Here is a 24,659-nt window from a genome sequence, read left to right on the forward strand (position 1 = left end):
TGTATTAATTATTTTCTTTAGCACGATATAATCAACCTTTATTTTATTAACAAGATACAGATGGTTGAGGTCTAACATTTGATTTTTTTCCACTTTTTTAGAGATTTGCGAGCTGATTTGGAAATATCAATTAATGAAGTTATAGAGCTTGCAAAAGAGCCTGATACTCCTGTTGATAGTGATTATATGTCAGATTCTGAAGGTGCAACCACTGTTCAATGCAATGGAAAACTTGCTTCAGCTGTGAGAAAAAGGCTGGCTATTGGCATTCAGAACCTAATGCAACACGGATTGATGCCAGTTAGTATAAGTTATCTATAGAGTGTATTTAATCTCATAATGGCTGTGAATGCAAGTGATAGTTTATAGTGTGATTTTACATGTTTACTGGTCATTGGACCAGTTGATGTAATTGTCCTATTTATATTCAACTCAGAGGAGAGAGTAATTTTTCTCAGCTAAATTCCTAATTTCCTTATACATTAAGATTCTTTATTAGTTTTAAAACAGTATTAGTCATAAGTTATTTTTTTATTGAGTAAATAACTACTTTAATTAAGTCTTATAATAGTTTCAAATAAAGTAGTAAAGTACATTATATAAATAATAAGATGTAAAACTTCTTAATAGATAGTTCTTTAATGAATTCTGAAAAGCAGAAGGGATTAACATTTGGTGATTAATCAGTGATATTTAGGCTATCTATCTAAATAGGAATTCAGCAATTAATTATGAAAGGGGTTAGGGTACTACTCGCGCTGGCCTCCGTGGCGCGAGTGGTAGCATCTCGGTCTTTCACCCGGAGGTCCTAGGTTGAATCCTGGTCAGGCATGGCATTTTTCACACACGCTACAAAATACTCATCTCATCCTCTGCGGAAAGAATTGCTTGACTGCGGATCCAGAGGAGAAGACTGATGTGTACATCTTTTAATTGACACCATGTTATGTCTATTCATGCAATCGTTTATGGAAAACTTTGCTTATCAGCATAACTAAGTTAGACATTATGAAAGTATTTCTTTTTTAGATTCTAGGGTACTTAATTTTCTACAGCTCCATATCACATGTGTTATATTGGCAGTATACGAGGTGTGTGAGAAAAGTAATGTGACTGACTTTTTACTTCCAAAGATTTTATTTTTTCAAACAACAATATTATCCCCTTCAAAGTAGTTACCTTGGGCAGCTATACACCGGCGGAGTCATTGTTCCCACTCTTGGTAGCAGCGCTGGAAGGCTTCAACTGGTAGGGCTTTTAACTGGTCAGTCACAGTCTTTTGAATGTTCTCCAGAGTTCCAAAATGACTTCCTTTTAAGACACGTTTCAATTTCGAGAAAAGGAAAAAGTCACAAGGACTCAAATCAGGTGAATAGGGGGTTTGAGGAATCGTAAGAATGCGTTTTGAGGTAAAAGATTCCCTGTTGGAAATGGCCGTGTGACATGGGACATTGTCATGATGAAGCATCCATTTGTCTGCAACGTCTGGTCTCACGCAAATCAATCTCTTCCTGAGCCTTCAAGGACACTGTTGGGTAAAGTTAACAAAAATAAAAGAACACACAGCTCGTATTTGCCAAAAGAAATTGGACTTTAATAATTAGAAAGAAAAAAAATGAAATTATGTTAAATCATAACCTTAAAAAATTAAAAGAAATTATGAAATTAACATAACTTAATGATACTTAAGAAATATCAGCTGAATCAACATATGAACAATGATATTAAATGAGAAAATACATAAATATACATTTTTCAAATACACATTTTGAAAATCTACAATTTAAAAAGCCTGAAAACAAGAGAACATAAAGCATCTTATTTACAATTTTATACTTAGAAAAACATAACAACAATAAACATAGTATGACTGGAAAACTATTGCATTACTGACATATGCTATAATCAAAAATTAGCAATGAACAAATGTCATTAACTTAGACAAATAAATTACAATAAATCTTATTATTGGCACTGGCCTTTTCTGAATTATGAACATCATCAAACTTAACATTAAATAATTAATACATGTAATTCTAGTTTAGTATAGAAAAAAGGCCACGATAATAATCCCGTATAAAAAAGTTAATTACAATAATAAAATGGAAATAAGTGAACATAAATAGAGTTCATTTTTAGTAAGTAAGCTTTCTTGAAAATATAAAATTACAAAGAAGCCCAAAAAACATAAATTCACATCAGGAGTAATTTTCTTTAAGAGAAGTAATATGAATTCAATGCATGAATAGATAAGAATTAATCTCAGCAATTAACAAGTTAAATTAAATTGAATGATAGAGTCAAGTACAATAAAAACAAATTGTAATAAATAAGCACATAAAATATGTTGCACATGACATAATAACATAACCTTAATTAAGCCACCTTTGGTGACTGCACTTAAGTGAATAGACGGTTTTTTAAACCAAACTTGAGATTGAAATGCGTAATGTACGATTAACTGAATATTTCACAACTTTTACTAATAGCGTAACTGTTTACTATAAATAATAAGGAAGGATTTGAACATCCCTTAATAACACATGAATATTGGTAAAAAATGAACTCGTGAAATTAAAGTGCACATATACATACAGTTTATCCTTGATGTAGTCTGTAACAGAGGTAACAATTTGTGATTAGAAGTTGAAACAAGACGTGGCGTCTCAGATTTGTAGTAATGAGTTTGGAGAGATTCTACATCGATGAAAATGTAATCAGCAGCTGGAGAAGATTCGGTGTCGATAGAGTTGGCAGTTTGTAGTGATTGAAACACTTTTAGGAGAGACGTAATATACTGAATTTGAAGATTAACTTAACAAAGAAACGAGGCAAAACAAAACATAGAGATCGGTGAAGTCACAAAACACTGGCGAGTAGAACTAGAGAATATTTCGACAGAGAAATACTGCAACGTTTATAAGAGTATGAAGACGACGAAAGTATTAACATTATACGAGAGAGAGAGAACATCGAAGCCTGGTCCTCCAAGGCTAGAGGACCAGGATCCGCACAACGTGAAAGTCAGGACTAGAATGAACAAAGTTGGCGTGGTGAGAAGTAGGGGAAGCGAACAAAGCAATGGACAGAAGAGTGTGTGTGTGTGTTGACAAGAGTAGTGTCTAAGTGTTAGTATGAGAACGATTAGAGAAAACGTGTGGAATTCGGGAATGAAGACATAACAAAAATAATTTACAAACAAGCAGACCACTAAAGAATTACGTAAGACTGATAAAATAAATTTTGAATACGCAAGTTGAAGAAATGACATCAGGGCAGACAAAGAGAAATAGACTTCTAGGAACTATGACAATATTGAAATTGGTTGAGAATAAAAAACACTTAAGAATAATATATATATTAAGACTAAACAGCAATAAATAATGCGTGAAAGAAATAAGCTGACACCAATATGATTATGCAACAGTTAGTCAAACTGGAGCCTGAGAGAAATTGATATCGAAAACAAACCCAAACAACCTATTTTAAAATACACATATGATAAGCCTTACAAAATGCAAAATAAATTTACCAAGCCTGTAATAATTACAAGACAACCATAACCTTGAATTCATTGGAATAAAACAACTTTACGCGTTGGCGTAAACAGACACCTTTGTAAAATACTTGGTTGATAGTTTGTCCTGGAGGAACAAATTCTTTATACATGATACCCCTATTGTCAGAAAAGCAAATCAGCATGGTTTTGATCTTTGATTTGCTTGTTTGACATTTTTTTGGTCGAAGAGATGACAGAGTGTGCTACTCTTCACTTTGCCGCTTTGTTTCAGGATCGTACTCAAATATCGAGGATTCATCACCTGTGATCACACGATTGAAGAATTCTTGGTCATTGTCAATCTTCTCAAGAAGATCAACGCACACGTTTCTTCAATTGTCCTTCTGTTCCGTAGTGAGGTTTTTCGGCACCAATTTCACACAAACCTTTCGCATGTCCAAATCGTCTGTCAAAATTTGATGTACAGTGAAAGTGTTTAAATTTACCTGTTCACTCATCATCCTTATTGTTAAACAACGGTCTGATCTCACAAGAACCCTCACACGCCCAACATTTTCATCAGATTTTGAAGTTGAAGGTCTCCCTGAGCGAGGTTGATTTTTAACAAATTCTCGACCTTCCAAAAATGATTTGTGCCAGCAGAAAACTCTTGCTCTTGATAAGCAATGTTCCCAATAGGCCTGTTTCAACTTTTCAAAGGTTGTACTCGCGGATTCCCCAAGTTTAACACAAAACTTGATTGTACAACGTTGCTCTAAATTCCAATGCTCCATTTTCGTAACATACAACAAAAACACAACTTCACTGATGGCGCTGTCAAAAATAATGTGTTGGCTGAAAGGAATTGAAACTCGTACTGAGCGTGTGGAAGGGATGGACAAACCGGTCTAGCACAGACCAGTAGACACAGCATTGCCAGATCGCTTGTAGTGTTACCAATCTCATTACTTTTCTCACACACCTCGTATATGTAAATATAAGTTTCTGTTACATTTTGGCAAGTGATAATTTAGAAAATATTTTAGTAATTTATTATGAGAGGAATAAACTCTTTACTACTGATTTGCCAAAAGAATTTGTACTTGTGAGGTTAAGATTTCGTTTTACTTATTGGTGTAAACCAATACATATAAAAAATTTTATAAATTTGAATATTTGGATACTTATCTGATGAAGTGGTGCAGAGGGTTAGTGTTTGCCTTCCCATGTAGGAGGTAGACACTAAAATATATTGCTGGACTAGTTATTTATAGGCTAACAGCTTCTTAATAATATCTCCTATATCATTTTGTTATCTGTTTCTAATTAACAACATATCCTGATGTAGCAATTTAGAGATATAAAAAGTTATGGGTACAGTTGTTATACTAACAGGTCTACAAACCCTGAAATAAAAAATTTTCATTAGATATTAAGAAACTTCACTTATGTAATATGTAAGTACAATCATTTTTTGCTTAATAACAATATTACATCAAAGAGGGGTAATTTATAAGCAATTTCTTTTTAATATGTAATGTTGCATGCAATTTTTCCTTCCTTTATTAAAAGTAATTTGGTTGTACATACAGGTAGGTCAGAGCGTCAGTCTAGTACCATTTATTGCTTGTTTTCCTCAAAGATCTCATTCATCCAACAGTACAATGCATGCTTGGCAGCTTGTTCTTAAATTTTATGAATTGAAAAATGGAGAACAGTTTAATTCTACACCAGCAAGGAAACTGTCTCAGAGTTTTAATCTTGATATTGTCGGTGGATCTGCTGTCTCTAGTAAACAGGTATGACGAGTTACTTATAATACTTTGTTAGCATAATAATTTTTTTCTATAATTTTTAATTTAAATGTTTCTCTTACAAATTTATGTGAATGAAAGTTTATAGAATCAAATTTAACCTCTGGTAAAGATTATTATTTTTTTTTTGAAGCCGACTGATCACAAAGCAAAAAAAAACTGGTTTATAAACAAGTTTTTAATTTTTTGGTTAGTTATAATCTTTTGGTAAGATACATGATGCAAGACAGGGTTACATGATATGCAACCATGTCAAAGCAAAGACATTCTGAGATTAAAAAGTATAATTATGATTTTTTCTTATTGATGTGTGACATTCTAGAGAGTTGTATGGGCCAAAAGAGTAATGCTGTGTAGTAGAGTTTCTAGGTTTAGCCTTTGCCACTCTTTCCAGTAGTTTTATAGAGCTGGCTTAATATTGATCTATAGTTGGTCAAAGTACATCAGTGCATTATTTTGTAAAGTTTTAAATTTTCTATTGGTGGTAATGTGTCTTGGAATTTTAATTTACTTTCAAGCGATTGATATAGTTGATGTAAGATTTTGATATTTTTTTTTTTTTGTCTTCAGTCATTTGACTGGTTTGATGCAGCTCTCCAAGATTCCCTATCTAGTGCTAGTCGTTTCATTTTAGTATATCTTCTACATCCTACATCCCTAACAATTTGTTTTACATATTCCAAACGTGGCCTGCCTACACAATTTTTCCCTTCTACCTGTCCTTCCAATATTAAAGCGACTATTCCAGGATGCCTTAGTATGTGGCCTATAAGTCTGTATCTTCTTTTAACTATATTTTTCCAAATGCTTCTTTCTTCATCTATTTGCCGTAATATCTCTTCATTTGTCACTTTATCTACCCATCTGATTTTTAACATTCTCCTATAGCACCACATTTCAAAAGCTTCTAATCTTTTCTTCTCAGATACTCCGATTGTCCAAGTTTCACTTCCATATAAAGCGACACTCCAAACATACACTTTCAAAAATCTTTTCCTGACATTTAAATTAATTTTTGATGTAAACAAATTATATTTCTTACTGAAGGCTCGTTTAGCTTGTGCTATTTGGCATTTTATATCGCTCCTGCTTCGTCCATCTTTAGTAATTCTACTTCCCAAATAACAAAATTCTTCTACCTCCATAATCTTTTCTCCTCCTATTTTCACATTCAGTGGTCCATCTTTGTTTTTTCTACTACATTTCATTACTTTTGTTTTGTTCTTGTTTATTTTCATGCGATAGTTCTTGCGTAGGACTTCATCTATGCCGTTCATTGTTTCTTCTAAATCCTTTTTACTTTCGGCTAGAATTACTATATCATCAGCAAATCGTAGCATCTTTATCTTTTCACCTTGTACTGTTACTCCGAATCTAAATTGTTCTTTAACATCATTAACTGCTAGTTCCATGTAAAGATTAAAAAGTAAAGGAGATAGGGAACATCCTTGTCGGACTCCCTTTCTTATTACGGCTTCTTTCTTATGTTCTTCAATTGTTACTGTTGCTGTTTGGTTCCTGTACATGTTAGCAATTGTTCTTCTATCTCTGTATTTGAACCCTAATTTTTTTAAAATGCTGAACATTTTATTCCAGTCTACGTTATCGAATGCCTTTTCTAGGTCTATAAACGCCAAGTATGTTGGTTTGTTTTTCTTTAATCTTCCTTCTACTATTAATCTGAGGCCTAAAATTGCTTCCCTTGTCCCTATACTTTTCCTGAAACCAAATTGGTCTTCTCCTAACACTTCCTCCACTCTCCTCTCAATTCTTCTGTATAGAATTCTAGTTAAGATTTTTGATGCATGACTAAGTTAAACTAATTGTTCTGTATTCTTCACATTTATCTGCCCCTGCTTTCTTTGGTATCATTACTATAACACTTTTTTTGAAGTCTGACGGAAATTCCCCTTTTTCGTAAATATTACACACCAGTTTGTATAATCTATCAATCGCTTCCTCACCTGCACTCCGCAGTAATTCTACAGGTATTCCGTCTATTCCAGGAGCCTTTCTGCCATTTAAATCTTTTAATGCTCTCTTAAATTCAGATCTCAGTATTGTTTCTCCCATTTCATCCTCCTCAACTTCTTCTTCTTCCTCTATAACACCATTTTCTAATTCATTTCCTCCGTATAACTCTTCAATATATTCCACCCATCTATCGACTTTACCTTTCGTATTATGTATTGGTGTACGATCTTTGTTTAACACATTATTAGATTTTAATTTATGTACCACAAAATTTTCCTTAACTTTCCTGTATGCTCCGTCTATTTTACCAATGTTCATTTCTCTTTCCACCTCTGAACACTTTTCTTTAATCCACTTTTCTTTCGCCAGTATGCACTTCCTGTTTATAGCATTTCTTAATTGCCAATAGTTCCTTTTACTTTCTTCATCATTAGCATTCTTATATTTTCTACGTTCATCCATCAGCTGCAATATATCATCTGAAACCCAAGGTTTTCTACCAGTTCTCTTTATTCCGCCTAAGTTTGCTTCTGCTGATTTAAGAATTTCCTTTTTAACATTCTCCCATTCTTCTCCTACATTTTCTACCTTATCTTTTTTACTCAGACCTCTTGCGATGTCCTCCTCAAAAATCTTCTTTACCTCCTCTTCCTCAAGCTTCTCTAAATTCCACCGATTCATCTGACACCTTTTCTTCAGGTTTTAAACCCCAATCTACATTTCATTATCACCAAATTATGGTCGCTATCAATGTCTGCTCCAGGGTAAGTTTTGCAGTCAACGAGTTGATTTCTAAATCTTTGCTTAACCATGATATAATCTATCTGATACCTTGCAGTATCGCCTGGCTTTTTCCAAGTGTATATTCTTCTATTATGATTTTTAAATTGGGTGTTGGCAATTACTAAATTATACTTCGTGCAAAACTCTATAAGTCGGTCCTCTCTTTCATTCCTTTTGCCCAACCCGTATTCACCCACTATATTTCCTTCCTTGCCTTTTCCAATGCTTGCATTCCAATCTCCAACTATTATTAAATTTTCATCTCCTTTTACGTGTTTAATTGCTTCATTAATCTCTTCGTATACACACTCTACCTCATCATCATCATGGGCACTTGTAGGCATATAGACGTTAACAATAGTTGTCGGTTTAGGTTTTGATTTTATCCTTATTACAATGATTCTATCGATTTTGATATATATATTTATATATATGCATAGATAAAGAACAGCATGTGGGAAAACTGATCGCAGTGTTATGAAAATTCAACCTTTGGGAACTGGTGTATTTAATTTGGTTTCAGCCATTGTATTTTATTCTTGGTTCACAGCTGCAGTTTTTCAGCATGCTATCTAAATGTGGAACCATCAAAATCAGTTGGATGCAGTTAGTAATAATATTATTATTATTAAATAATATTTAACATTATTAAAGGAAATATTTCCATCAACAATAATATTAAAGAACACTGTAGTCTTCCATTTTTTAATTTTCTGTTTTTGTTTTACATATAATTTGATTTTTCAGTATAGTTCTATCATTCTTATTGCTGCTTTATGTAAGTAATTTTTTAGAGATAAACAGGTAAACAATGAGTTAGTATTTTTAAAGTTTCTGAACATTGCTATTTTAGATTTTTGTGATAAACTTCCTGTTATTGTATTCTACTGTATTATTGTTATTAATAGATATATGCCTTAAGTTTCATCAATGACTTCTTTATTTTAAGAGGGTTCTGCACCTAGAATATTTTTGTATTTGTGTGAGCACAGTGACAAAGTGCCAAAGTACACTAAATACTGCAGTATCATATAATTCAGTCATTCTATAAAGTCAGAGCACTTCCCAAACATTTGTATAAGAATGGCATGTACCTTCTACTGCTCCCTTCCCCTGCTGTACCTCATATACTAAAGATAAACCAGCATAGATTTTAAATATTATAGACAGTAATGATGAATGAAAGCCAAGCCTTTTGTATTTGTTCCTATGCAACTATGTAGTGTTAAGTACATTAAAACCAATGAGAAATCTGTTATTTCACTTGCAACGCATTGCAAGCGTTTATATGGTCCCAAAATTACAGGCTTATAGAACAGTTTACAACATTGCAGTTTTTAACAATTCATTTTAAAAGATGCATATTATTATATTTGCTTTTCCATATTTTGATATATTTATTGTCTAGCATAAATTAGACCAAACTTTGTCAATTTTGATGATAAATAAGTAATTCCAGGATACAGTTAATAAGATTTTATAAAGCAAATTCTCTTTTCTTTACAAAACTATTTTTATTTCATAAAATTCTTTTGTATAATGATGGAGAAATTTGGGACTGTATTAAACATGTTTTCTGGTTTTGAATGCATAGGTACAGAAACTTTTTAACATGTGAAATTTGACAAAAAGCATGTCAGGGTAATCCTTTAAAAACTGTATTAAACCATTAAAAGTGAGAACTAAATTTAAGTGTTATTGACCGTAAGGTTCATTAGCTATAAAATGCTGGAAACTAATGCTTATTCATTATTAATATCCATGTTTACGACCAGGGCTTTTCACATTCCAATCTCTTTTTTAGAATACACTAAGTAAAAACCCTTTTCAAATGAATTTGAACTAAAAAAAATCACATTTATGGTTTTTTTTTACTTTCATTGACATATTTTTATTGTTTGTTACATTCTTTCAGAGTTCATTTTGCAACTTTTAAAAAAAATGATAATCAGTAAAATTAGGCTAAAGCCACTCATGTAGCACAGTAATGTCTATCTTTTTGTAGATACAATAATGGGCAATTTTTCTCTTTGAATAAATTATCAAACACTTTGTATGATACCAAATTTGTATATTTTAATTAAATAAAATATACTGTGTAGAATGATCATTTCATTTTGGAAAGTAATGAAGGAACATCACCAAAAAATTTGAAGAATGTGATTATTAAAATAAAATTTGTATTCGAAATTCATTTGCAAAGATGAAGTCAAATTTAAAATATAACTGGAGTTCTTTTACTTATATTGCAACATTTTTATTTACTTCGTCATCAGTAATATTATTAGTGGTTATATTGTAGTTCCAGACATGGTTATTTCTATTTTCCCCCTTTTTTAAATATTTTTTTGATATATTAAATAAATACAAGTTTTTCTCCATTCAAAACCAGCACTACTGGCCACAAATATTGATGCATACCATGTAATTTACGAATGCGCACAGTATGAACTTTTGCACACTGAGACTATTTGTTGGCTCGTCATTAGATCTTCATGAGAATTGGAAAAACTGGGTTGAATGGGTAATCATTGAAATTTTCATCGGGTACCTGGCAAGAGAACAGATTGCTGAGGGGATTTAGAGTTCCGCCTGGTCTTTCCTGTGTCTTGGTTTTGTTGTGTTATAAGGTTTGATGTTTTTGTAGCGGTTTGTTTCTTTGGTTTTATTTTTAAGTTTATTTTATTTCTTGTTTTGTGTTATGTTATGGTGGCGTGTTGCACTCAGCTTCTAACCTATCGGGTAGGTAGTTGCATTTTTAATTTCAGTTCCTTCATATCACTCAGTCTTGTTAAAGACTTGACATAGATTTCATTTCCTAGGTATACCGATGGGAATATCATACGTGGTATTTGCATCAGTGTGGCATCCTGACTGAAGCAAGAACAAGGCTGAGAGATGTCTTTTACCGGAGTTCTGAAGATGACCTCCAGTAAAACCCATAAGGACCAGGTACAGAGGGAGTGGCAAGGCGGCCAAAACTGCCACATGGAGGGTGTCTTCCCCTACGAGGTCAGGATGACCACAAATATAACTAAAGAAATTTTAATGTAAAGTTATAAACTTCCATAATTTGCTTTTTTATAACATTAAAAATTAGTGATTGGGTTAAAAAATTTTATTTTACTTATCAAACTCATGTAATAATGCATTTAAATTGGAACAAAAATCAATTCACTATTCGGCTCGCCACTTTTGGCTTAATCTAGAACATTTTAAATAAAAAAAAGAGCATAACTGTATAAACTTATTTCTACTAATTGTGTATAATTTTATTTATATCACCTTTTTATTTGCATTAATCTCAATTTTTTTTTTTTTATAGAATCTCTTGGGTGTTGTTGGGAATATAATTGCTACGCATTCACAGTATAAGAGAAGTTATGATTCACATTTTAAAGCTTTTGTTTGTGCTGGACTAAAGTAAGTTATACTTTCAGTTTATTTATTTATTTAATTTGTAGTAGTGAGAAGAGATGAAAGATTATTAGTGTTTGAGTTTAATGGTCAAATATTTTTGTACAAATATGACCTGTCTGTTAAGATCAGAAATGAAGTTAATGTATAGGTAAATGGCTTGTTTTTTTTACAGGTCAAAAAAAAAAAATTTGGAACAGATAAAAGTGGGTGAATTATAATGTATTTTTTATGCTGAATCTTAAAATGAAATCAGTTTTTCTTAATCTTCTGATGAGGTCTTATTCTTTAAGACTTTGGGATTGGTGTCCCCACGGGCCTAGCCTCTGCAGCTTTTCTTCCCATTACACAGCTGCAGAACACATTACACTACACAAATTACAGTATATAATTTTACTCAATAACTTTCTACACTATTTCTTCTTACACATACACTCAGTGATATTGTGACACCTTACGAAACACAACCGTAACCCAACGTGGAAACTATCGTAACGATGGGTGAATGGCTCTACGTAGTGAGTTTTGAACTAAGTCTTCTGGGCACCTGGGCAAACCCAGTTATATTTAACTCTAGCTCCAGTATGTGTATGCTCTGCTGGAGTGATCTGTTATATCCTCACTACTTGTGGAACTAAAATTTCAAGTCTACAAATAAATCCCATGATGGTTGGTGGTCAGTCTGAAAAAACCACCAATTTTAGTCTAGTGAAAAGGCCTTGGTCAACTTTTGTCTGATGAGGATAGAAGTCCTACAGAAGGGAATTGTAAACAATCAGACAAAGTATAACAACATTTGTTTTGTTGTTCTTCAGAGTAATCAGGAAGGTGGCTCCCTTCATAAGGTCTCACCTTGCCTGCTCAATGAGGTAGTAATTGGTGCAAGCGGTTCCCCCAAGAACGTAAAAAAACAGAGAGATGGATATTAATTAGAGACTTTCAGTGATTAGCAAAGTAGATCGCTCCTATATCTGACAAATATGGGTGATTAATAAGATAAGTGCGATGTCATAAAACCTTGAATACTAGTCAAGGAGTTATTTTTTGCTGGGATCTTCTTGAGATGGACGTTAAAGAAATTGCCGAAGAACTTCTTTGCAAGAAGTGAAGAGAATAATGAAATGTCAGAGTGAGTTGGAATTACTCTCTACAGGCCAATTACTATAGCTTTTGGTGCCGACCGCAAGTTGAATAAAAGGCCATGGAGATGGATTGTTGAAAAGGCAAGTTGTAACAGTTACCGTAAAGCCTTCCCATCACAGTATGATGATGGTGAATTTGTCCTTGATGAACTTACCTCTTTTATGTCCCTGATACTTGACAGTGCTAATAGATGTATCCTGCAAACATCGGGAAACCCAAGACGTCCTTTTGTGCCTTGTTAGAATGCTGATTGCCAAAACACTATTAGCAATCAACGACAAAACACTGTGCAAATTTAATCGCAGGCCTTCAAATGAACACCTAGATTTGTATCGTAAGGCTAGAGCAGTATGTCATCGAGTATTATACACTAGGAGGAGGCCATGGAGGAAATACATGGACACCATCTCGCACACTACTCCTACATCTAGTGTGGAAAAAGGAAAAAGATTTGTACAATCTGCAGATTACCAAAACAATCCATTCTTGGACTCATTCATGAAGGAGAATTACCTTCTACAGAGGCAAGTATTTTGGCAGATTGTTTCTGTTCGGTGTCCCTCACATCATCATACAGTAATGAATTTCAGAAGTACAAATTGCAAATGGAAGTACTATCATTAAACGTTGGTGATTTGGTTGATGAATTGAACATTCCAATTTCATTCGAGTTGTCACACGCATTTAAAAACTCACATGACACCTCCCCTGGACCTGATAACATTCATCTCAGTATGCTCTCACACCTTCCTAATTTGGCGTTTCAACACCTATTGTTTATTTATAATAGTCTATTCTCCTCACAAGTTTTCCCTTTGGTCTTGTCAGAAGCCATTGTCATACCAGTAGTTAAACCTGGTAAAGACAAAGCAAACCCCTCAAACTACCGCCCTATCTCTTTGACAAGCATTTTATGTAAAGTGATAGAAAGAATGGTGAACCGCAGGCTTACATGGTACTTAGAGTGACATGGCCTTCTACGTCTAGAACAATGCAGTTTCTGCCAAGGACATTCTTCCATTGACCATTTATTGTCACTGGAAGCAGCTTTTCAAAATGCTTTTCTATTCTGTCAGTGCCTTGTCGCTATCTTCTTTGATATCAAGAAGGCTGGCGACATGGTATTCTTAACACCCTTAAAGAATGGGGAGTCAAGGGCTGTATGCTTGTATTTATCAGGGGTTTCATGAATGACCAAACTTTCCGTGTTCGTGATGAAGATTCCTTATTGGGTAGCATCAGCTTGGAGAATGGAGTACCTCAAGGAAGTGTATTAAGTGCCACCTTGTTTGCTACAGCCATCAACAGTATTACTGAATGTGTGCAACCACCTGTTTCATGTTCGTTATTTTTTGATGATTTTGCTATATATATTACATCCTGTTTAACAGCCACAGCAGAGAGACTACTACAGAACACAATATCTCACCTTGAAGCTTGGTTCAAGGTTACCAGCTTTACACTTTCACCTCAAAATGTCTAATTTTTTCTCACTTGCAGGACCCTTTCTGAATGAAGAGCAAATTGCTATCTCCTATGATATTAAGTTTTTAGGTTTGTTTTTTGACAGCCATCTTACGTGGGTCAATCACATCAACTATAAACGAAATGTTCCAAACTACTAGATATGCTGTGAGTTGTTAGCAACGCTAATTGGGTAGCCGACAGATCATTTATGTTGTGATTTTATTATTCCTTAGTTCATTCCCACTTAGATTATGGTTGTATCGCCTACTCTTCAGCACGGTATTATGCGCTGAAGAGTAGACGATACAATCATATTCTAAGTTAGATACTGTACATCATGCTTTTCTGCATCTTGTTACAGGTGCTTTTAGATCAAGCCCTATCACTAGCATACTTGTTGAGTGCGGTGAACCATCACTTTGGGATAGACGTGATCAACTTCTAGCATCTTACTTTGCCCATCGTAAAAGGGCAACCAAATCACCTAGCTTTTACCGTAGTTCTTGCAAATCATAATTTTATGAAGACCATCCACATTTCATTACACTGATGGGTGTACGTACCCGGCAATTACTACAGCTTTTAAAAGTAGACATACCTCCTTTTTTCCAACATATCCTGTTTCATATTCTCCATGGAGAATCAGCCTTATAAATTTTATTTTTGATCGTACCATATATAAGAAACAATCACCACCTATCATCTTTCAGCAAAGTTTTCACTATATTCTCTCTAAAATAAACCTAGACGCAGTAGTATATACAGATGGATCGAAACAGAATAATACTGTTGGATGCCCATCTATTCTTAATAGCAGAATCTATATGTTTTGTCTACCTAGTATTACAAGTGTATTTACTGTAGCACTGTACGCCATCAATAAGGCTTTAAATATCGTTAACCCAAAATACTGTCATATCCTTATTTGTAGTGACTTGTATAGTGCACTCCAAAACTCTAGACATCCTTTGGTCACCAAAATCTATAACGCAGTTGCTGAGTTGAACCAACGTAACGCACAAGTGAGTTTCTGCTGGATCCCTAGCCATGTAGGAATTGTGGGCAATGAACACACAGATTGTGCTGCTAAAGATGCATGTAGTTAACCTTGTTTCACCAATCATGTATGTTACTACATGCGATTTTATCAATTGTGTAAAACACACTCTTCGATCAAAGTAGAAAGGTGACTGGACTGCAATGGATAATGACCTCAGATATATTAAAAAAACTGTGTTGCCATGGTGCTCATCTTTCAGAAAACTCCATTGAAAGGAGGTAGTTCTTTGTCAATTGTGGTTAGGCCAACCAGAATCACACACGGATATCTAATATCAATAGTAAATGTACCAATATGTGTACGATGCAACTGCCATTTGACTGTGCACCACATCCTTGTGGATTGCATTTGTTATGAGGCCTTGCATCATATATTTAAATTGCCCAGAAACATCCATCAAATCCTGGGCAATGATAATGAAGTCTTAGACTGGATGTTTCTATTTTTGTGTCATGTTGGTTTTATACATAAAATTTAATCTTTGTGGTTCTTTGTTAGCGTTTGATTCTGTTATCCAAGAAGGGAGCCTTTACACCCCTCTCGGACTTCGTTAAATTCTGTTTATGTTAATTTTATACAGATTTTGTTATTTTTTATTTTTATGTTTCTTTTAAATAAATTTATCTTATTTTTAAGATTCCAACTGTGATATTAGTTGTAAAGTTTTAGTGATATTAGTTGTAAGTTTTTAGTGATATTAGTTTTATATTTTATTTCATTTTTAATATTTTAGTTTTGAACCTAGTTCTGATTTTTATCTTATAGTTTTTTTAGTCTTTCTGTTATCCAAGAAGGGGCCTTTACACCCCTTTCGGACTTCTAAATTTTATTTATTTTTAGTTAAATTTTAGATTTTAACTGTGATAGTAGTTGTAAGTTTTTTGTTTATTTTTTTAGACTAGTCTCTTAGTTTCTTTTATTTTTTTATAAACAACCATTTTATTCTGGACGATAACACGTAGGCATATTTCACCCTTAAAAAAAACCAGTTTCCTTCATCACCCTCAGATTTTTAGTTATGACCCTTTAAAATATTGAGAAAATTTATAAATAATAGAATACAAAAATTATAATTTCTACTTTTATTTTGCATTTATGTTTACCTTAATTTCTTATTTTGCTTTTGTGTTCAGTGAAGTCTTCTTTTTATCATCCAGCAGTAGTCGCTCATAATAGATTCATCCCATCTGCCTTGATAATGTTGTTCCATGTGCAATATACCTTGGTGGAACCTTTTTCCTTGTTCGTTGCTTATGTCACCTGAGTTTAAAGGGAAAAAGTCCAAATGAGAATGTATAAGATGAATTTTCAATGATATTCTGCAGCCGAACATGGTTTTTGGCTTTTTTATTTCCAAGAAAACCAGTAACGACATCTTTGAATGACTTCGATGCTGCTGGTTCTTTAGGATTCAGTTTGCGGTCAAATATATTTTCACGAATTAATTTTCTTATTTGTGGCCCGATGAATATTCCCTTTTACAATAAATAAACTCGGAGTTTAATAACCTACAGATATTGGTATACAATATGCCAAGGACGACAAGGTGGAGAAGCTCAAAATCCTACATTGGATATGTCTGTCAAGGGTTTCCTTTGGGAAACCAGGGTGATCAGGCAGTTGTGAAGGAAGGAAGCACTGGGTGTTGGAGACCTCGCCAAAGATCCGGCAGTTCTTGTTGGCCGGTGGACGTTTGTTTTTTGGGTGGACCTCATGTAGGGTTGTCGACCATATAGAGGTTGTGCGGTGCTACAAGTGTCAGGGCTTTGGTCCACCTCTCTCCGCTGCAGAGGTGTGGTCACTGTGCTCTTCCAGATCACAGGGCAGCCAATTGCACCGCTTGTACCTTTAAAAGGCAACGATGCTGAATACCAGGCAGGGGTTAGGCAGTGCAGGGAGTATGATATTTTACGGGCAACAGCTGTAAAAAATAGCGGCCCCTGAATTGAGGGAACCCTTTGAGAACAGACTCCACCATGTTGAATGCTTGCGCCTGGGGCAGTTGAATCTACATCATGCCTGGATGGCCACCAGTGAAGCCATGAGGCTCCTTTAGGAGTACAACCTTGAGGTCCTCTCAGTCCAGGAGTCGTACGCGGTCAGGGGTATGGTGGTCGGCTTTCATGGAGTGGAATTATTCATTTTCATGGAGGACAGCTGCTCTCCATGGTCATGGTTGGCTCAGATTCATTGGGTGTCTTTTGGATGCCCCAATGGTTGGATGAGCAACTCACCATCATGCAATTCATGAGGGGTACGCTCGATGTCATACTAGTATTAGGATACTTCCAGCTTGGATGGAGTATCATGACTTGCTGGTGATATACAAGTAGTTGGACTGTCTGACCCGAGGCCAGTGTGAGCGATCATAGGCTTATAACCTATGAGATCATTTACAGAGGCAGTCTAACAGCTCCAGATTTGGGACACTAACTTAAGGGGCCTGGATCAGCACAGGCTGTGGCTTGAGTACGCAGCTGCCTTGCAGGGATTGGAATAGTGCATGGAGCACAGGTGGAATTGATGGCTGAACAATTTGGCCGGGCCATCAAGACTCGCTGCGATAGGGTCCTACGGCGGCCTCGGTCAATGGACAGACACTTAGGTAATGGCCAGTCTGCTGATCAGGGAGTGCCTGGAGCCATCATGACTGCTGCTTCTGGAGAGCCACCTGTTAAATGCAGGTGGAAACCCGGGAAAAAGTGGTGGTTCTCTGACCTTAGCGTACTGCGCACAAGAGTTAGGTTCTCTAGGAGAAGATACCAGCATCGCCCCCTAATGGGGATTATCGTTGATGTGCACGCTGAACATCTTGCAGATTTACCGGTGCACCCGTAATGAGTATGTTCATGCCATCAAGGAAGCTAAACTCAAGTTATGGCAAGACTCCATGTCAAAGTTGCAGCACAACCCCTAGCAGCTACAAAATCATGTTACCAGCCAAAGCCATTGCACGTGCTGTCCAGTGTTCGATGCAGGGTTTGGTGGTCGTGACCACACTTAAACATCTGTGGCAACTTACCAGGCATTCCTGGATACTCTGTTTCCAGATGCTCCGGAGGGGTCGGTGTTAGGGCAAGGGTTATGCCCTTCCCTGGCGTACAGGCTGTGTATCCCATAGATATAGATCAAGTGGTTTCTCGAATGGCACTGAAAGAGGCACCGGAGATTGACCAACTTGACCCGGATATATTCTGTCCTCTGCTGCTTGTCATAAGAGAGCCGCTTGGCAGGCTTTTCACGGGGTGCCTTAGCTGAGGCTGCTTCCTGACCTGTTGGAAAGTGGCTTTGGTGCGGGTGCTCTTTAAACAAGGAAAGGACCTAGTGAGGTCAGTTATCAGCCTCTTGCTGGTAATTAGCAAGTTGCTTCAAAGGCTGGTTGTGGAACGGCTCTGGGAAAGCATTGAGGTGAACTGTTTTCTAAATCGAGGCCAGCATGGTTTCATGAAAGGGGTTGGCACCGAGAAATGCTCTTGCTGAGGTGAAAGTGCCGACTGTAAATATGTTTTGGCAATTTTTATAGACAAAGAGGCAGCATTTCCTTCCTTGTGTTTGAATTCTGTCCCCTGTGAGTTGGAACATCACAATGTTTCTGTAGCCCTTCAGGCCATACTACATGTCTATTTGTCTAATTGTACGGCTCTGTTTAAAGATGCACACTTAGCTGTGGAAAAACCCATCACCGGGGAAAGCCCGCAGGGTTCCGTTTTTGTTCCCCTGCTGTGAAACCTGGTATTTGACGGGTTTCTGGGATTGACATCCCCAAAAAGAGTCACGGCCCAGAATTTCGCCAAGACCTGTCTCCTTTTAGTTTGTGGTAATTCACGACCACAGCTGGAAGATTGAGCGCAAGCAGCCTTGTTGACCGCAGAGGGTTGGATGGACATTCAAAATTTAGACTTCTGTATCCAAGACGAAGTTTATGCTTATCAAGTGTACAGACAAATTATCATACAGTCAAAACTCCCACATTAAATATAAAGGCTGTATATTCAGCTAAGTGAGAGTTCATAAGTACCTAGGTGTTGTGTTTGATAAGAAGTTATAAATATCTGTTTTGGTTCTGCCTGGCAGCTGATGAGCTGTGCGTCTGTGGGGAGGTCTAGTCAAATGAACACCTGATGTTTGACTGCCCTGCTTTTGGAGGGACCACCCTGGAACTTACAGGGCAAGGGGAAATTTGGCCACTCACAAGCTGCAAGTCAATGTGGCGAGAGTCGCATTGTTGGACCGTGTGGGAGTTCCTTGATGGGGTTGCTATGTTCAACCAACATCAGTAGTTTACTTAAGGGAAAGACTCGTAATGCACTGCTGTAGTAAGCTAACCTTAACATATATGGCTGACCACCAGCCAATTAGGGCTTCAAGAGCTTTAATATGGTGAACAGGTACTTACTGGCATTCAGCGACCTAGGCGTGACAACCAATTGCTGTCTAGACAAAGTAAATTTTAATTTATGTTTATCATATATATTTTTAGTAGTCGACGGGTGCACCTACCCATTTTAGTAAATATATAAGTGAGCGGTTGGGACATGTAAGCTGGTGGTGTATGGCACTGCGCTTAATCCACTCATGTTGTTAGGTAAACTCTAGGAACTATAGGACACTGGTCACTAAACGTTTTTGAAGCTCAGTAGCTGTTTGTGGCACAGACATTTGGTATTGTGCTTTAGAGTGACCAAATGGGGTGGTGGCAGGAAAAATGCCAAGTAAACCAATAACTCAAGTTTATTATTAACAATAATAATATTTACAATCTATTAACTCAGAGTTTATTATAAATAAACTCAAGAGTAACAGAATTTATTTTTTCCCTTTCTTAATTTGGCTTCACTTAATCGTGAAAAGACCTTAGCTAAATGTTTAAAGCTGATCCCATCTTTATCTAATGCTTTTATAAAAATGTTTATCAGGCGTAGTTTTATGTATAGAGGTGGTAAAATAATATGATCTGCTTTGACAAGGAGAATATTGGTAACATTTTCTGTTCCTGGGATAAACTGATTTCTTTTTTACCAGTCTTTAACTGTGTAGTGTTTATCTGTAGCCCAACTATCCCACAAACACATGAATTTTGTAAAGCTACTATGGAGACTGAGAAGAAGCGCTATCGCTTTCAGGTAAGTGATGATTCGTCGTGAGTGTTCATACTTAATAGCTTTTAAAATGTTTGATGTACTTTCGTATGTTTCTTTCATTCCTACAGCATTTGCTACCAGTATAGAAAAAACTTATTCAAGTTATAAAACAACACTGCCTTTAAGCTTCCTTTTGATGAGTCATAAATAAATGCCCATCATGAACAACAAATTCAATGTTCAGTTCAGACATTAGCCCCCTAACATCATGGCAGAAACAAATTAAACCGTCTCTTCCCAAGTATTTCAGTAAATTTTCATTTCGATTTCTATATCCTGAAATTTTAATATCCTTGTTTAATAAATTCCATTATTTAAGACATGAACCTAGGAGTTCTGAAGGTTGTTTTGACAAAAACAAGTCACGAATTAGGTCGCTCAGTTCGGCTTGTGTGATGAGGTGAAGTTCAATATTTGATTCTTGTGGAATGTAATCAATATCTATTGAAGTTGAGGATTCATTAGTCGAGTCTTCTGGGAAATCAGAAATTTCTTTCTAAGAAGTTGGAGCAATTAGAATTTGTGAATCAACACCACAAAGTACTGGTCTCATAGCTGATCGAACATTTGGGTATGCAATACTGTTTTTATTGTTTGAATTGAAACCGGTAATATTTGTTAATCAAAAATAACCGTCATAATAGTTAGTAGGCTCTCACCAAATCATAGGTATTGCAAAAGGCAAATGCTCTTTTTTCCTTTTAACCACCAGGTTAGTTTAATGTAGCACTTGATGCATGCTACATGTGGAGCCCAGGATTTATCTTGCTCTCCTAAGGGACAGTCAAAATAATGTTTGTAAGCAGTTTTCAGCAGATTTGATACTGGTTTTTTGCTGACTTTTCATAGTGAATTCTTCACAAATGTTACAAAAAATATTTGGAGACTTTTTACAAGCCCAATTTTTATTCATTGTAAAATTCAAAATGTTTTAAAGAATGAAAGTAAATTGAAATATTTACTTAATTACAAAAATAATTTATAAATACATAATTAATTAAAATATTTTATAAAATTGTTTCACCGTGGAGTGCAATAAAACAGCGCAAAACACTTACAACAAATCTTGATGTTCAATAAAATAATAGCAAAAGTTGTTCTGTCATAAAAATCTTTCACAAAATTTATGGCATCGCATATGAAACAATCTTTATAATATGTATATGATAAAACCACTGCCACAGCTAAAGAACGCAGCAAGTCATACAAGGGTTGAACTCATATTGAAGAAAATTTCATAATGTTGAATTACTCATTACTTGGCTCACCAACATGTGTGGCTGGACATGAAATGACATCATTCGACTATTATATATGAAATACAGGTCTATAGCATGCATCACAATATAAATCAGATGTGAATAAGCAGACATACTAACTTATTTGTATCGTTTGTTCCACGAATGATGGAACAAATACATTTAAGGGGTTGTAACTTAAGAACATTATGTAATGGGTTGTTTCACTATACATATTCAGATTCAGCTTATAAAATACTATATAGAACACCTACTCCCTTTTCATTTCCAAATTTTATGTTATGTTTTGTTAACTCTTAGTTGTATATTTCTTGCCCAGATGAACTGATTAAATTTTTTCTACAAAATAGCTTAGTTTAATTGTGAGTACAGCTAGCCACTGCCTCCACATTTATGTTTTGTATGTCCTTATGGTATTATTGTGTTAAAATTATTATTTTCAAGAAAATCGTTAGACTAGTTGATATTGTTCTTCATTCCTTTTTGCTCTGTCTAATTTCTTTTAATCTCATATTTTTCTTTTACGATGGTAGGCTGAGAAGTTTCTGGCCTGACACATAGATAGTGCCAGTAGGTCTAATTTCTTTCTGGCATTCTTTAGAACTATCCTTCACCTGCTTGTATATCAAATTTTGGGTTAGTAATCATTTCTTTTTGTTATAACATTTGAGCAACGAACTAAAAAGAACATGACCACATCAAGCAAAAAAAGATCTTGTTTTACTATGACAGTGCACCGGCACATTTGTCAATTGTTGCAAACTGATTTCTTAACTACATTATTCACCAGATTTGGCATCCAGCGACTATCATCTATTTCCTAACCTCAAAATATGGCTTTGTGGACAACAATTTGAGAGGAACGAGGAAGTCATTGTTGCTGTAAACAAGTATTTGGAGAAGCTCAATGAATCGCATTATAAAGTTGGTATAACAGCATTAGAGCACTATTATAAAATGTCTGTTAGTCTTTGTGGAGATTATATTGAAAAGCAAAAAATTCAAACAAAAATGAAACTGTTGTTTTCTTTGTCAGGCTAGAAACTTTTCAGCCCACCCTCATATATATTCCATTCTTTGTCTTCTCTACACTCTGTTTCATCCTTTTGAACATCTCTCCATTGTCAGAATAACTAAATCTTGATGTCTAAATATCGTTTCACCAACCCATAAAGCATTAGTATTGCTTTATGATTATACTAATCTATTTCTTTTGCTGTACAACTTATGACCTCTTCAAATACAAACTTATAACAACCCAACTAATTTTCAAAATTCTCCCTCTTATACCATTTTTTTTTCTGACACCCATGTTTCAATCCATAAATTATATCTTGCACGTATATCTTTGAGAATACATCTTTTAATTCTTAATCCATGTTCAATACTAGAAGATTTATTTTCTACATGAAAGCTCTCTACAAGTCTGCTTTTGGTATCTTATTTCATATACTATTATTAATTCTATTACAGAAATAACAAAACTCTGCAACTTTCTGATCTGTTACAAGGCGCGTACAGAAAGTAAGTAAGTACCATATGTACATATCAGCTGCACACCTGGCAATGTCAGTGCCTTACAAGTATACTTATTTGCTTTTACTTCAGAATGAAGTAGCCAACTGTTTGATTTTTATCTTCACTAAGCAACAGTTAATGGTGATAGCTTTGTCAAAAAGTAGACCGAGGTGGCATCAACCTTATTAATGGTTTTAAGTAATATTTATTTTCAATGGCTAACTAGTTTTTTTTTTTTTTTTTTTTTTTTATTTATGAAATAATTGTTATGTAAAAGAAGTACTCTATTAATTTAAGGAATGTTTGGAACATGTTTATTTTATTTACTCATGTGTGATGAAAATTTATCATTTTTTTCTTTACCTTCCTTAATTATCTCATAAATATAAAATAGAAATAAATTAAAATTGATAAACAAAAATGCCACTCTATAGTATGTATCCATTGGCGATTTAAATCAATACTATATAAAGTAAGTTAGTAAAGGGGTCATCTGCTTGATTAAATCTGTAATTCCATTTAGCTCTAAATATCAGTTAATTACATGTACAGCGTGAAAAATTTATTATTAATTAAAATATGGATATGAATTCATTTGCATTAGTTTTTTTGAAGTCAGTTTTTATTTTTACCTTATAATTTGAAGTGAGATTTAAATTTAACTATCAACACTAAATAAAAGTTGAATGAAAATATTTAATAACCCAGAGCATATTGATATATGAGATAACCCAGAGTAGTTTACCTACAGTTGGCAGTTGAGCCTGCAATTTTTATTAAAGGTTGGGGTTATTTTCATGTTACAATTTCGTTCATGAATATGAAGTTTTTCTTAATGTAATTTTAAAAAATGTTCTAGTTAAAAAAAAATCCAAGATTGAATTCGTCCACTTTTTCTGTTTTTTAATTTACTGATGATGGCAAAATAGATGTCTAATTTCTGTTATCAATAATAATAAAAATTACACTTACTGCTTTTATTTTTTTATATTATATGAGTGCTTTTGTAGTGATCACTACTTCACCAGATATTTAAAAAAAAAAACATTTTGTTAAAATTTTTTACTTAAGAAGATGAAACAACCTTCTATTCTGTTTTAATAATTTGACAAAAAAGTTTTTTAATATCTGATGAAGTAGTGATGATTATTGAAAGCAATCATGTAATGTAAAAAAAAAAACTAAAAGCAGCAAGTGTAATTTTTGTTATTAATAATAGTCTATTATTATATTGCTATGATGATGCTCAATTACAAATTCATAAATATTGAACTAATTTCTATTGTATATACTTTTGGAGAGTAAGTAGAATGTAGAAAGACTTAACTGAATGAAGTTTGCACCTTAGAAACTTAGTTTATATTTTAGCATCCATTCACCACTCATCTAATTGCTGTAACTGTGTATTTACATCAAATATATCTGTTAAACAATGGTCATTTTTATCTTGTTCCAGTTCAAAAATGTTAGTCACATGGTTAAGACTGATATTCCGATGCCAGCCATTGCTCGAGTTATATTATCAACCGTGGAGTTATGTAGCAAAAACAGGTAATTCTTTTGTGTGAATAATTAAAAAGTTAA

The 24,659-nt window shown here is 34.6% G+C and overlaps 1 protein-coding gene across 5 annotated transcripts in view; it reads left to right on the forward strand.

Moving 5' to 3' along the window:
* The window catches only part of LOC142323110 (RUN domain-containing protein 1-like), a 98,586-nt gene that overhangs the window by 56,844 nt on the left and 17,083 nt on the right, over window positions 1-24,659 (forward strand). For all 5 annotated transcript variants that reach the window (XM_075362303.1, XM_075362306.1, XM_075362305.1 and 2 more), the window contains exons 10-13: window positions 102-300; window positions 5,092-5,298; window positions 11,396-11,493; window positions 24,532-24,626. In XM_075362303.1, the coding sequence (XP_075218418.1) occupies window positions 102-300; window positions 5,092-5,298; window positions 11,396-11,493; window positions 24,532-24,626 (599 nt within the window). The remainder of the gene's footprint in view (window positions 1-101; window positions 301-5,091; window positions 5,299-11,395; window positions 11,494-24,531; window positions 24,627-24,659) is intronic.

The sequence above is a fragment of the Lycorma delicatula genome, chromosome 4 (genome assembly GCF_047948215.1).
Source record: "Lycorma delicatula isolate Av1 chromosome 4, ASM4794821v1, whole genome shotgun sequence".
Taxonomy (NCBI): domain Eukaryota; kingdom Metazoa; phylum Arthropoda; class Insecta; order Hemiptera; family Fulgoridae; genus Lycorma; species Lycorma delicatula.